Genomic DNA, 14,097 nt, shown 5'->3' on the forward strand with positions numbered 1-14,097 from the left:
TGAAAGGTTGCAACGCAGGATAGTCCGGATGGTGGATAAGCAGCCCCAATCAAGTTCCAAAGAAATTCAAGCTGTCCTGCAGGCTCAGGGTGCATCAGTGTCAGCGCGAACTATCCGTCGACATTTGAATGAAATGAAACGCTATGGCAGGAGACCCAGGAGGACCCCACTGCTGACACAGAGACATAAAAAAGCTAGACTGCAGTTTGCCAAAATGTACGTGAGTAAGCCAAAATCCTTCTTGGAAAACGTCTTGTGGACAGATGAGACCAAGATAGAGCTTTTTGGTAAAGCACATCATTCTACTGTTTACCGAAAACGGAATGAGGCCTACAAAGAAAAGAACACAGTACCTACAGTCAAATATGGTGGAGGTTCAAAGATGTTTTGGGGTTGTTTTGCTGCCTCTGGCCCTGGGTGCCTTGACTGTGTGCAAGGCATCATGAAATCTGAAGATTACCAAAGGATTTTGGGTCGCAATGTAGGGCGCAGTGTCAGAAAGCTGGGTTTGTGTCCTAGGTCATGGGTCTTCCAGCAGGACAATGACCCCAAACATACTTCAAAAAGCACCCAGAAATGGATGGAAACAAAGCGCTGGAGAGTTCTGAAGTGGCCAGCAATGAGTCCGGATCTAAATCCCATTGAACACCTGTGGAGAGATCTTAAAATTGCTGTTGGGAGAAGGCACCCTTCAAATATGAGAGACCTGGAGCAGTTTGCAAAAGAAGAGTGGTCCAGAATTCCAGTTGAGAGGTGTAAGAAGCTTGTTGATGGTTATAGGAAGCGATTGATTTCAGTTATTTTTTCCAAAGCGTGTGCAACCAAATATTTTGGAGTTTTGGAGTTGAAATTATGTCAAATTTGCCTTTTCTTCTCTGCTTTTTTTGTGTTGTTCCAATACACACAAAGGAAATAAACATGTGTATAACAAAACGTGTAATTGCAATAATTTTCTGGGAGAAATACTTCATTTTCTGGAAAAAATTCAGGGGTGCCAACACTTTCGGCCATGACTGTATATATTTATAAAAATATATTTATAAATATATATTTATAAAAACAAAATGTGTGCACAAGTAGATACAGTATATGCTTTGGAAGTATGATTATGTAAAAAATAAAATAAAATTGCGCAAACAAAAAAGATAGTTCAGTACTTGTTTCTGCTCACTGTATACTATGTTCTCATTGTTTTACTTAAACAAAACAATTTAATGTTATGTATGTCATGACTTTGGATTAATAAACTAGCTCATATTGGTGGGATTTCAGTAGCTGAGAAATAAGTGACATCATTATATTTTCAGTTCTTTATTACATTACTCATGTGATCAGTAAAGGCTCTAACTAGTAGTGTCTCATCCTCTTGGGTCTAATTTGATTTTATTATTAATCCCCTTAAGTCATAAAGTACAAATCACATAGACCTCGTTTTGCCTACAGACTTTAATCTTGGCTGGACTAAGTGCTCACATGATTAAACTGTGCTCTCAAAAGAAAAACATAAACTCCAGCTTCTTACACTGAGTCCCTGTTAATGAAATGACCTCATATGTGATAAGCTTGTGTTATTGGTTTATCAGAGTGAGGAAACAAACTGCTTTATGTGATTGCAGTGACATTGTTCCTGCAGAAAGCAGTGTAAACCTTGATTTATCACATAGCTTGTCACTTTGTTATTTTAGCCAATGGATGCAGAGCCTGCTGGTATCTGAGACTACACAGCTGCTGGGCCATGGAAAGTTCCTCTGTTCACACGCGGCAACAACTGCTTTTCTATGTCAGATTAGAGCCATCTACTATAAATAGAGTGGGTTTTGACAAAAATGAAAGTGTTTCAAATTTCCTAGATGGCTCAGAGCTGAGGTACACTGATGCTTAATATAAATCAAGTCAATAAAAATAGATTACGTGCATCCCAGCCAAGGGTGGTACTGTAACGTCTTCTAAAATAACGTCATTCAATCCTCTATGAAAGAAAATGTAAATGTAGAAGAAAACGAACCCAGGCCCTTCTTGCAGTGAGGTGACAGTGCTTACCCAGTGCACCACCATGTCACCTCTTTAGTAGCCTAATTATACAGAACAGAGGTGTCTTTGCCTAGTTTGATAAGAAAACACAAACTATTGAGAATTTGTTATGAATTAGAACCTACTGGAACACAGGTGTCAAAGCGGGTTTAAATGCATCTCATGTCAAGCAAGAATGAGGAGGATGCTCACAAATCTGCACCTTAAAGGTCAAGATATTTGGCAAAATGGCCAGTGGCATTTTTGGAGGAGAAAGGGTGGTTTAATCAAGTCCAATAACACTGTGGTAATATTCTGGTAGATAAATCTGGGTTTGGCCTAAACCATGTGCATGCTGGAAGTGTTGGCTACATCATCATCCTGGTTAGGGTCAAAGTGGGTCCTGCACCATGCATTTAAATTTATGTCATTTAGCAGATGCTTACAAAGAAACTTACATTTGGGATTAAATTCAAACCAAGCAATTGATGGTTGCATGTCTTACTTAAGGGCCAAATAGTGGCAATCTAGCACAGGTGGGGATCAACTGAGCGACTTCACAATAGCTAGTCCACAGGGCAGCTGTAGCCTAGTGGTTAAGGTACTGGACTAGTAATCAGAAGATTGCCGGTTCAAGCCTCACTTCTGCCAGGTTGCATCGGTTGGGCCCTTGAGCAAGGCCCTTAGCCCTTAAGGCCCCAGTTCAATTGCTTAAACTGTATACTGTCACGACTGTAAGTCGCTTTGGATAACAGCATCTGCTAAATGCTGAAAATGTAAATGTAGTCCACTACCTTAAATGCTGAGCTACCACTACCCAGATACACTAAGCATTGGGTACCATACTGCTTAGTGTGAAGTGCTTTAATTCACTTTGAACTTAAGCATTAATGTTTTGAGGCTGGTTTATTGTTGTGGCTGTACTGATCTCAACACCATCCTACACTTACATAGTAATAGCCTGAGGATTAATCAGTTAATGCAAAAATAAAGAAACTTAATAAACAAATAAACTGCCCAACCCCACTAAAGAACTTAAGAGCAGAAAAATAGAAGCAAATCTCCATAGTTGTGTTTCAAAATCAAAAGTGAAGACTAATGAATGTTTGCAGAAGTCAAAGGCTCTAAATGCTGTCATATTGAGAAAGGATTGTAACCTTTATTTTAATGAAATGCAATAATTGGTTCTTGAATTTTCAGAATTATTCCTGCTTCTTCAAAAAATGCAGAAGGTAAAGTGAGGTATCAGGCCCTCTGCAACCCTGACCAGGTTAAAACAGTAAGTAAAAATAAATGAATGAAAAATTTGTGCACCACGCTGCAAAGGATTACCATAAGCTATTGATGTGCTATTTGCTTAATAGTCCTGATTTTTTCCCTAAACTACTGTATACAAAACGTTTCAGGAGGATTGGGTGTCGTGCAGTCTTAGGGTGACCATGGTGACCTTAGGGTGACCATGGTGACCTGGGTTCAAATCTCACCTCCAGTTACTGCGTGTAAAAGGTTTTGGCATGTTCTTTCCATGGTTTTTCATTTGGTAATTAGTAAAAAACTAACAAAAAACAACAATACATCAACATATTATTTTTTTATAAATAAGTAAAGTATAAAGCTTAAATATACAAATACAAACAATCATATGCCTTTATATGAAAAAAAATCGGGAACGCTACTTCAAAAGAGCCGTTTTGGAGTCGAAAGAACAGACTCTTATAGATGAACAGAGCCATTTCATACAACTCACTAAAATTTAAAAATGCTTTTCACTATCGTTTGTGCGCTTTACACGGATACATTGGTGAAATACTGCAAATCAAATAGCCATGAATCATAACATTACAAACACGTTTGGAAAAACTGGCAAGAAAGCTAATAAAACCATTTAGGAGCCGAAAGACCCGACTCATGTTGATGAACTGAGCCATTTCATACGACTCACTAAAAAGAGTCGAAATGCCGCACTATTTTCATAAAGTCGTTAAAAGTTTTAGATATACAAAAATCATTTTTTATAACATTTATTATGAGTTATACATTTAAACAGACAGAAGTGGAGGCAGATTTTGGAGCTTCCTTTGTCACTGTCACACGGGACTTGATTAGAAGGGGTTTTATATTTGGATTTCTGTAAAGCTGATTAAAAATAATGTTTATTGTAAAAAGCGCTATACACAATAATTTGACTTGACTCGATAGTATCGCGTTTTTTTTGTTAAGTTAAAAAAAATGCCAATGCTACTAAAAGAAAAGGTGTTTGAGAGTCAAAAGAGTCGACTCTCATTCCTCCACTGAGCCAGTTGATTTGACTCACTAAGAAGAGTCGAAATGCCGCACTATTTTCATTAAGTCGTTAAAGGTTTTAGATATACAAAAATCATTTTTTATAACATTCATTATAAGTTACACATTTAAACAGACAGAAGTGGAGGCATATTTTAATTTTAATTATAATGGGTTTTATATCAGGATTTCTGTAACGCTGATTTAAGATATTGTTTATTGTAAAAAGCGCTATACACAATAATTTGACTTGACTTGATAGTATCGCGATTTTTTTGCTAAGTTAAAAAAAATGCCAGTGCTACTGAAAGAAAAGGTGTTTGAGAGTCAAAAGAGTCGACTCTCATTGCTCCACTGAATCAGTTGATTTGACTCACTAAAAGAATCGGAGTGCTTGCATTTGTTGACGCGCACTATTACAGGCACTACGGTAAAATTCAAACGTACAATGCCTTAAAACTTTTGTAGTAGATGCCGTGCACTCCGGTGCAGCTAGGTTATTAAATTATCTAGCGTGACCCGCTAGAAACCGGGCAAGTATTTGGTTTAAACGTGTTTAATTTCAATGCGGGTTGAAATGTAGCTCGTTAGCGCTTTTGCTATGAAGTGCTGTTACCGAAGAGCTTGTTCGGATTGATTTTTCAAACGAGCAGTTAAATCCGAGCTCTTTTCATTTTGTTAGTCAGAGGGAAGGAACTGAAGTGAAAAACATGGGCTGTCCTCACAGCAAAACGAATAAGTGCGCTGAAGTTCGCCAGAAAAAGGTAAGTTTAAATAATTGACTTTCTGTTTGGTCAAGACTTAATAAATCTTAAGTTTGAATGGAGAGTTGACAGACTCAATGAGAGGCTCTGCTCCCGTCCCCAGAGTTAACTGGATAATAACACAGTGTTTGGGGAGATTGGAGAGCTTGTTGTTTGGTCAGAAGATATTGAATTAACTTGCTTTATTAGAATTTATTGGGCAGGAATTGTTCTGGAAATGTATTTCATATCGAGTAGTGTGTGACCTGTTATGCGGGTAGACTTGAGGCTAAGCGACTGAATGTTTATGTCTGCTGTTTAATAATCCGCTTTTTACTGCGTTAAGCTTTTTACTAACTTAAGCTTTGTTGTTCGGCTAAGTAATTTCCGCCCGCATCAACATATGGCGACCACTTGCTTGTTTATTGCTTGTTCCTTAGTGTGAGTAAGTCAGTAATAGTGCTGACAGCTGTAAGTATTGGGCGATATGACGAGCAACCACATATCGCGATACTTGCCGATTTTCTTACTATAAATGATAAGTATCGCGAGATTAAAGTCAAGCATCACTTAGTTTCAGATATAGCACTAATAATAATTAAGATGAAGCATCATTGGATTTAGTCAACATTTATGTAAAAAGCATTCCAAACAGTGGCGGCTCCTGCCAAATCTCTGGGGGGGTTGCGATGATGGCCAAGGTGACCCGTTCAATGGGTAAATTAAAGCCTAAATAATTAACATCTTAAGTCATCTGTCAGTTTGCCCTCACAAATAACTTTGAACATGGAGAGAGACCAGCTTTACCATTAATCATAAAATTGAGTAAAGGCTTCACACTAACAATTTAATTCAGTCTTCATCAGATAGCATTTTATTTTAGGTGCAGCAGATCCAGAATAAAGATTGGCATCGGGGCTGATGTGCAATGAATAAAGAAGTACAATTAAACAATTGGGGAGATACAATAAGTGCAATCATAATTCACTATTTAAAAATGACATTACTTACTTGTAAGTTACTTGTAACTTATATGATTTCCCCCCCTTTGTAGATTTGGTCTGGGTGGCCCTAATTCTTTAGTTGCTAACACCAGGTTACGCGTGACGCAAGCACGTAAGTGCGAGCCCTCCCGGAACCCATTCAGAATGTATTGCAGCGCCTGCAGTTCGAAAAAAAGAGCCTTAACATGAGAGTCTGTGAGAGCAATCCGGGGCGATGTTCAGTCAGACTGAAATCGCCCCCAAAAGGGGCGGTACTATACGGAACACAACTCGACCCTGATTGGACTATGATGTTCCGAAGCAAGACAGACTGTCCAGAACAGTCACAGCTGTGATAGAAAAATGTCTTCCCTTTCGCCAAATGATTCCAAAAAATATAAGTACACTTAGATCTGCTTTTGTAGGCCTGTCATGGTTATAAAATATTGTCATGCTGTTTATAAATAAAACTGGTGCATGTATTACTATTGTAAATAAGCACACTTAGCTTGACCCTAAATTTAAATGTACATTTGCAGCATTTAGCAGACACTTTCATTCAAAGCGACTTACAATTGTGACTGAATACAGTGCAAGCATTTGGGGTTAATGGCCTTGCTCAGGGGCCCAACAGTGGCAACCTTCTGATTACTAGACCAGCACCTTAACCGCTGAGCTACCACTGCCCTCTCATTTGTGTGGCTCTTGTTACGGTTGCAGACTTATTTTAAGTGGTTTAGATGATGTTCAGACGAATACTAATAAATGTAGTACAGTACACTCTAGATCTGTACACTGTGTCAGCCGTTCTAAAATTAAACTAGAAACCTTCATTTTGGTCCGATGGCTGTTCTTTTACTATTTACATACACATGTATGCGGGGCGGCACGGTGGCTAAGTGGGTAGCACTGTCACCTCACAGCAAGAGAAGGTCCTGGCTTCGATCCCCAGGTGGGGCGGTCCGGGTCCTTTCTGTGTTCTCCCCGTGTATGCGTAGGTTTACTCTGGGTGCTCCGGATTCCTCACACAGTCCAAAGACATGCAAGTGAAGTGATTTGGAGATACTAAATTGTCCATGACTGTGTTTGATATAACCTTGTGAACTGATAAACCTTGTGTAATGAGTAACTACCGTTCCTGTCATGAATGTAACCAAAAGTCTAAAACATAATGTTAAAATTCTAATAAACAAACAAACAAACAAACACATGTATGCATCTGATTAAGCAAACAACTGTTATTTTTTTTATATTTAGCCTTTTTTGTGAGCTAGTTATCAGAAATAGTGATCCTGTATGAATGTCACATGCTTAAGCGCTATAATTAAACCGATGACAGAAATGTAGTCATAATACAGTATAATGTAGTTGTGTTAAACAAAACAATTACAAAATAGCCTAACATTTGCCCAACAGTAATGGTTAAATTATGATGCACAATGACTTGATTACTTGAGCGATAAAGCTGTCAATATTGATGTATGAAATTTTATACCACTCTTTTACTTTGGTGTCCTATTCATAGGTGAAACTAATTTGAATACTGTTTGCCCGCAGATGATGTAGAAATTTTTTTTGAAGCTCTAAATGTTATTTAAAACATCCCAGATGTAGACACACCTGATTGGCCCTGGGGTTTGTCAAAGCCCTGGGATAGATTGGTGCCCTGTTCAGGGTATTCCTGCCTTACACCCAGTGTTGCTAGGGACCTGCTGCAACTCTGACTGGGATTAAGCGGTAGATGAAGAAGAAATAATAAATAAAAAAAACTATGAAATGCTTTTCACAATTACTATGGTCATTATTACCTTTTGCTAAACTGATATTGTGGAAGCCTGTTAAGTAAACACCAGTTTTATTGAGTGTATTAGTACATTCTAACAATCTATAAGTAAACAGAGTTCACCTAACCACATGTCCATCTACCATTTACTGCCTGTCCTGTGCAGCCCCTCAACCTAGCTGTCCAGCAACTCCAACAAAGTCAAACTTTAAACCGAAACGTTGAATAAAATCACACTGGATGAGGCCATGTTTTACAGACATTTACAGACCAGCTGTGTATGTGGTTGACCTACAGAACCAGTTTTTCTTTTCAGGCTGATTTGCTTAACAAATAGCACTTATGTCTAAACCATTTTGACTTCGATTTGACAGAGTTGACTTATTCTGTAATCAAAAACCAAACTATTTTTAAATCAAGTTGGCCACCAAACAAACTCTCACACGCTGAACAAGACCTCGTATCTAAAAATGTCCGAGCCATACGTGTGTGTGGTTGACATCGACGACTAGAGATGTGTGAAAGCAAAGCAGGCAGCTTTGAAGGCAAATTTATTCAGAACAGCAAAAAAACACTTACAGAGGAACAAGTAATAAACCCATGGGTTCAATGCTCTGCTTTAAATAGCCAACAAATGTCATCTGTTGTTTTTAGCACATCTAGGTAATAATCGAATTTGTTACAGAACGATGAGTGTAATGTGTATAAGCAATTTAGATGGAATTAAATGGTTGTGCCTACTGAATTGTTTTTCTTTTTTTGGCTTCCATGTTTGAGTTGCTACAGCGGACTGATGAGCACACCTTCCAATGGATATGCTGTTTGGTCAATCCCATGCTCACCCCCCCCAGACATAGCCAATTATCTGTGTAGATGCCAGACCAGCTGATAACACGACTGAGATTCAAACCCTGGATATTAGTGGTAGTGGGCTAATGTACTTTATCGCTGTGCCACCTGAAACACTCTTGTATTATAAAACATTTTTGTATGTGTAGCTCCCTTGCTCACCGGTTGAGCAGTTGTCAAGGCTGTCTATATATTTATATATCTACATATTTGCCACAGCTTTATGTAAATACATTGATAACAATTAGACCTTGACAAACTGTGGTCATGAAGCTATAAACAGTAATGTACACCGATCAGCCATAACATTAAAACCACCTCCTTGTTTCTACACTCACTGTCAATTATATCAGCTCCACTTAAGCACTTTGTAGTTCTTTCTACAATTACTGACTGTAGTCCATCTGTTTCTCTGCATGCTTTGTTAGCCCCCTTTCATGCTGTTCTTCAATGGTCAGGACCCCCACATGATCACTACAGAGCAGGTATTATTTGGGTGGTGGATCATTCTCAGCACTGCAGTGACACTGACATGGTGGTGGTGTGTTAGTGCGTGTTGTGCTGGTATGAGTGGATAAGACACAGCAGTTCTGATGGAGTTTTTAAACACCTCACTGTCAGTGCTGGACTGAGAATAGTCCCAACCAAAAATATATCCAGCCAACAGCGCCTCGTGGGCAGCGTCCTGTGACCACTGATGAAGGTCTAGAAGATGACCAACTCAAACAGCAGCAATAGATGAGCGATCGTCTCTGACTTTACATCTACAAGGTGGACCAACTACATAGGAGTGTCTAATAGAGTGGACAGTGAGTGGACACGGTATTTAAAAACTCCAGCAGCGCTGCAGTGTCTGATCCACTCATACCAGCACAACACACACTAACACACCACCACCATGTCAGTGTCACTGCAGTGCTAAGAGTGATCCACCACCTAAATAATACCTGCTCTGTGGTGGTCATGTGGGGGTCCTGACCATTGAAGAACAGGGTGAAAGCAGGTTAAAAAAGGTATGTAGAGAAACAGATGGACTACAGTCAGTAATTGTAGAACTACAAAGTGCTTCTATATGGTAAGTGGAGCTGATAAAATGGACAGTGAGTGTAGAAACAAGGAGGTGGTTTTAATGTTATGGCTGATTAGTGTATTTAATTTTGCATGGTAGGAATATGTAGTGTTAGTATGACCACACAGAGTTGTGTTAAACTAAGCATAACAACCGTTGTGCAGCGTTCTCATTGGTCAGACTGCTGTCAATCTTTAAAGCCCCTTTCAGAGACAAAACCAGGGTAATAACCAGGTAACCTTTTGCTGGTAATAATAAGCATGAATGTCCCCAAATAAGACTTAATTTAGATGAAATACGTATACACATACATACACTCACCTCTCAGCCGTTATAGGCTCTCAGAGAAGTGCAAATCACCCAAACAGCCACCCAGACACTAATACACACCCATTATAATTTACACTGGTAACTTTTCTAGATGGTGCATTTTTCTTTGTCTTGCAGAACACATTGTTTATTGTTGATTATTTTCATAAACAGGTCAATATTTCACTAATAATTTCATATTATTGTCAAAAAGGTTGACTCAGGCAAGCAGAGCAAGTTTCCACTGGGAATCAGTCAGTTTTAGGTGAGCTTAACCCCAGAGAAGTTACAGCCGGTTCTTGGACAGTTTTGATGTATGGTGTCCACTGTGCATAATGATCTTCACTTTAATTTGTGGATGCAGATATGGCCATTATTTGTTCGGTTTGGCAAAATATTTTTAAGCTCATGTAGAGATATCCTTTTCAGAAGAATGCCCTCCGTTCAATCCAGTGCCATCTGAGGGTGTAAAAGTCATGGGCATGTAGTAGTGGTTTAAAGCATTGCCCTTTACTCACTAAGATTTTTTTTTATTTTGTTAATTATTTGATATTATGTACGGAAGAGGGTAAACTACCTAGAATCCTAGCCATTACTTATTGAGGAACATGCTTTCAAACAGTTTCTGAAACAGCTTGATTATTTGGTGAGCCTTGACATGTCCTTGCTCATGAAGAACAGCACCTTTTCCTAATCCACCTTTTATACTAAAGCATGATGCCACTACCTGTTTCTGTTGTAATTAGCACTTCACATACTGTTCTGTAATGGTTTAGCTGTTGAATGAGTTTGGCAGTAATTCATGTCCTTTTGTGGTGCCATTTTGGCTGGCAGAGCAGGCACAGAGGTGCAGATGATTTGATGTGTCAGTTGCTTAATAACTGAAAAAACCTGTGTTAACCTGTGTATGCATTAATTTGCTCTAGGTCAGGGGTGTCAAACTCATTTTCACCGAGGGCCACGTCAGCATTATGGTGGCCCTCGGGCCGATTGTAACGTATCCTGCTGTGATTGCAGTCACATTGCTGTTTTTCTTGGAGGCTGAATTCTGCATTTATATTGTTCTACTTTACCACAGACACGGCCTCATAACACAAGAGACGCACCGGTTTTTCTTCCTGAAGCACAAACTTGTTTTCACTTTCATTAAATTTCCTCCTTCTGCTTAATTTTCTTACTTATCTTCTTGTACATTTTAGGATCATGTGTAAATATGTGTAACATCATCTACTGGCGGGCTGTGTCACTTTGCAGGTCACAAAATCAGCCTGCATTTTGAAAGATGCAGTTTATTTAGGATTTTACAGTGTATTTTTAAGACAATCATTCTGCCCTCACTAATAGTTTATCCCCCTTTCTCAGCCAGACAGGCAGACAGGCAGACAGGCAGACAGACAGACAGACAGCTCTCTTTAGAATACTGTACAGTCGGTTTATTTGCTTCCCAGCTGTGTGATACACTGTGTGCACCAGAATGAAGTAAAAATACAAACAATAAAAACAATAAAGAACCTAATACAGTACAAGCACACAGCTGTATTCAAGTGTTACATCTGGTACAATATGAGATTTAACCAAACGTAAAATAACGAGTAAAAATTTTGTGTAAAGTTACTAATTGCTATAGTAACGTAACAACAGTATTTAATTACGGTAAATTTGTAACTAAAACGCTGTGATATACTCTTACTAGATACAGGGGTTGGACAATGAAACTGAAACACCTGGTTATAGACCACAATAATTTATTAGTATGGTGTAGGGCCTCCTTTTGCGGCCAATACAGCATCAATTCGTCTTGGAAATGACATATACAAGTCCTGCACAGTGGTCAGAGGGATTTTAAGCCATTCTTCTTGCAGGATAGTGGCCAGGTCACTACGTGATGCTGGTGGAGGAAAACGTTTCCTGACTCGCTTCTTCAAAACACCCCAAAGTGGCTCAATAATATTTAGATCTGGTGACTGTGCAGGCCATGGGAGATGTTCAACTTCACTTTCATGTTCATCAAACCAATCTTTCACCAGTCTTGCTGTGTGTATTGGTGCATTGTCATCCTGATACACGGCACCGCCTTCAGGATACAATGTTTGAACCATTGGATGCACATGGTCCTCCAGAATGGTTCGGTAGTCCTTGGCAGTGACGCGCCCATCTAGCACAAGTATTGGGCCAAGGGAATGCCATGATATGGCAGCCCAAACCATCACTGATCCACCCCCATGCTTCACTCTGGGCATGCAACAGTCTGGGTGGTACGCTTCTTTGGGGCTTCTCCACACCGTAACTCTCCCGGATGTGGGGAAAACAGTAAAGGTGGACTCATCAGAGAACAATACATGTTTCACATTGTCCACAGCCCAAGATTTGCGCTCCTTGCACCATTGAAACCGACGTTTGGCATTGGCACGAGTGACCAAAGGTTTGGCTATAGCAGCCCGGCCGTGTATATTGACCCTGTGGAGCTCCCGACGGACAGTTCTGGTGGAAACAGGAGAGTTGAGGTGCACATTTAATTCTGCCGTGATTTGGGCAGCCGTGGTTTTATGTTTTTTGGATAACAATCCGGGTTAGTACCCGAACATCCCTTTCAGACAGCTTCCTCTTGCGTCCACAGTTAATCCTGTTGGATGTGGTTTGTCCTTCTTGGTGGTATGCTGACATTACCCTGGATACCGTGGCTCTTGATACATCACAAAGACTTGCTGTCTTGGTCACAGATGCGCCAGCAAGACGTGCACCAACAATTTGTCCTCTTTTGAACTCTGGTATGTCACCCATAATGTTGTGTGCATTGCAATATTTTGAGCAAAACTGTGCTCTTACCCTGCTAATTGAACCTTCACACTCTGCTCTTACTGGTGCAATGTGCAATTAATGAAGATTGGCCACCAGACTGGTCCAATTTAGCCATGAAACCTCCCACACTAAAATGACAGGTGTTTCAGTTTCATTGTCCAACCCCTGTATATAACAACTGAGAATATAAACGCCACTACTTACAGACAATGCTTGGGTATTATACTGCAATATAATTATTTGTATTTATTTATTATTGTTTACATTACTGACTACGCTACCCTGCGTTCTTTTGCCGTAAAAGTCACTTGGCTTCTTAGCGAAGGTTAAAGTTAGTTGCCATGACTACGATGTCACGTTGTCTCTTAAAGGCGCAGGAGCGCATTAAATTATAAGCGCGTCTCTGTAACGACTCGAACCATCACAACAATCATACAGTCGTTTAAGCTCTCGCGGGCCGGATCAAATGACGCGGCGGGCCGGATCTGGCCCGCGGGCCTTGAGTTTGACACCTGTGCTCTAGGTGAAAGTTTTTCATATATCACAGTTTCTCTCTTTCATATGAGCCAGCTCTTCTGTTGGCAAACCTGATGTTTCTATGAAGCCATCGAAATATCAGGGAGTTTTTAAATACCATGTCCACTCTATTAGACACTCCTACCTAGTTGGTCCACCTTGTAGACGTAAAGTCAGAGATGATCGCTCATCTATTGCTGCTGTTTGAGTTGGTCATCTTTGAGATCTTCATCAGTGGTCACAGGACGCTGCCCACGGCGCGCTGTTGGCTGGATATTTTGATCCACCACCCAAATAATACCTGCTCTGTGGTGGTCCTTTGGGGGTCCTGACCATTGAAGAACAGGGTGAAAAAAACTCTTACCACTATACACACAAGTAGAGTAAACCGACCCCCTATTTTGATGTTTAAAGAATCTATTATACAGAAATGATAATAGCCATAGAAGCTGACATGCCGTTAAGAATTAAACAAACAAACAAATCTAGGTTCAGTAAACCCTAAGTTATGCAATTTGGAGTGAAGCAATGTGGCGACCAATAGGAATTAAGCACTGAGCAAAGCTGTATGTACATTATCTCCACCACATTGAAATGGTATGCTCCGTTTTTGGCTCCTAGATAATAGTTCTTACTAGAGTTGGAAGAGTAACACATTATCGTGGTGTCAGCTTTTGCAAACAGGCGGCGGTGATTGCAAAGAACAAACGTTGTTTTCTTGTCATGTTGACTGCACAGACAGGGCTACACTAC

The 14,097-nt window shown here is 39.8% G+C and overlaps 1 protein-coding gene across 2 annotated transcripts in view; it reads left to right on the forward strand.

Moving 5' to 3' along the window:
* The first annotated feature begins 4,740 nt into the window (after positions 1-4,740).
* ccdc69 (coiled-coil domain containing 69) overlaps positions 4,741-14,097 on the forward strand; it is a 34,419-nt gene continuing 25,062 nt past the window's right edge. For both annotated transcript variants that reach the window (XM_062999965.1, XM_062999966.1), the window contains exon 1: positions 4,741-5,057. In XM_062999965.1, the coding sequence (XP_062856035.1) occupies positions 5,004-5,057 (54 nt within the window). In that variant the 5' untranslated portion in view covers positions 4,741-5,003. The remainder of the gene's footprint in view (positions 5,058-14,097) is intronic.

This window comes from Trichomycterus rosablanca, chromosome 8, assembly GCF_030014385.1.
Source record: "Trichomycterus rosablanca isolate fTriRos1 chromosome 8, fTriRos1.hap1, whole genome shotgun sequence".
Lineage (NCBI taxonomy): Eukaryota > Metazoa > Chordata > Actinopteri > Siluriformes > Trichomycteridae > Trichomycterus > Trichomycterus rosablanca.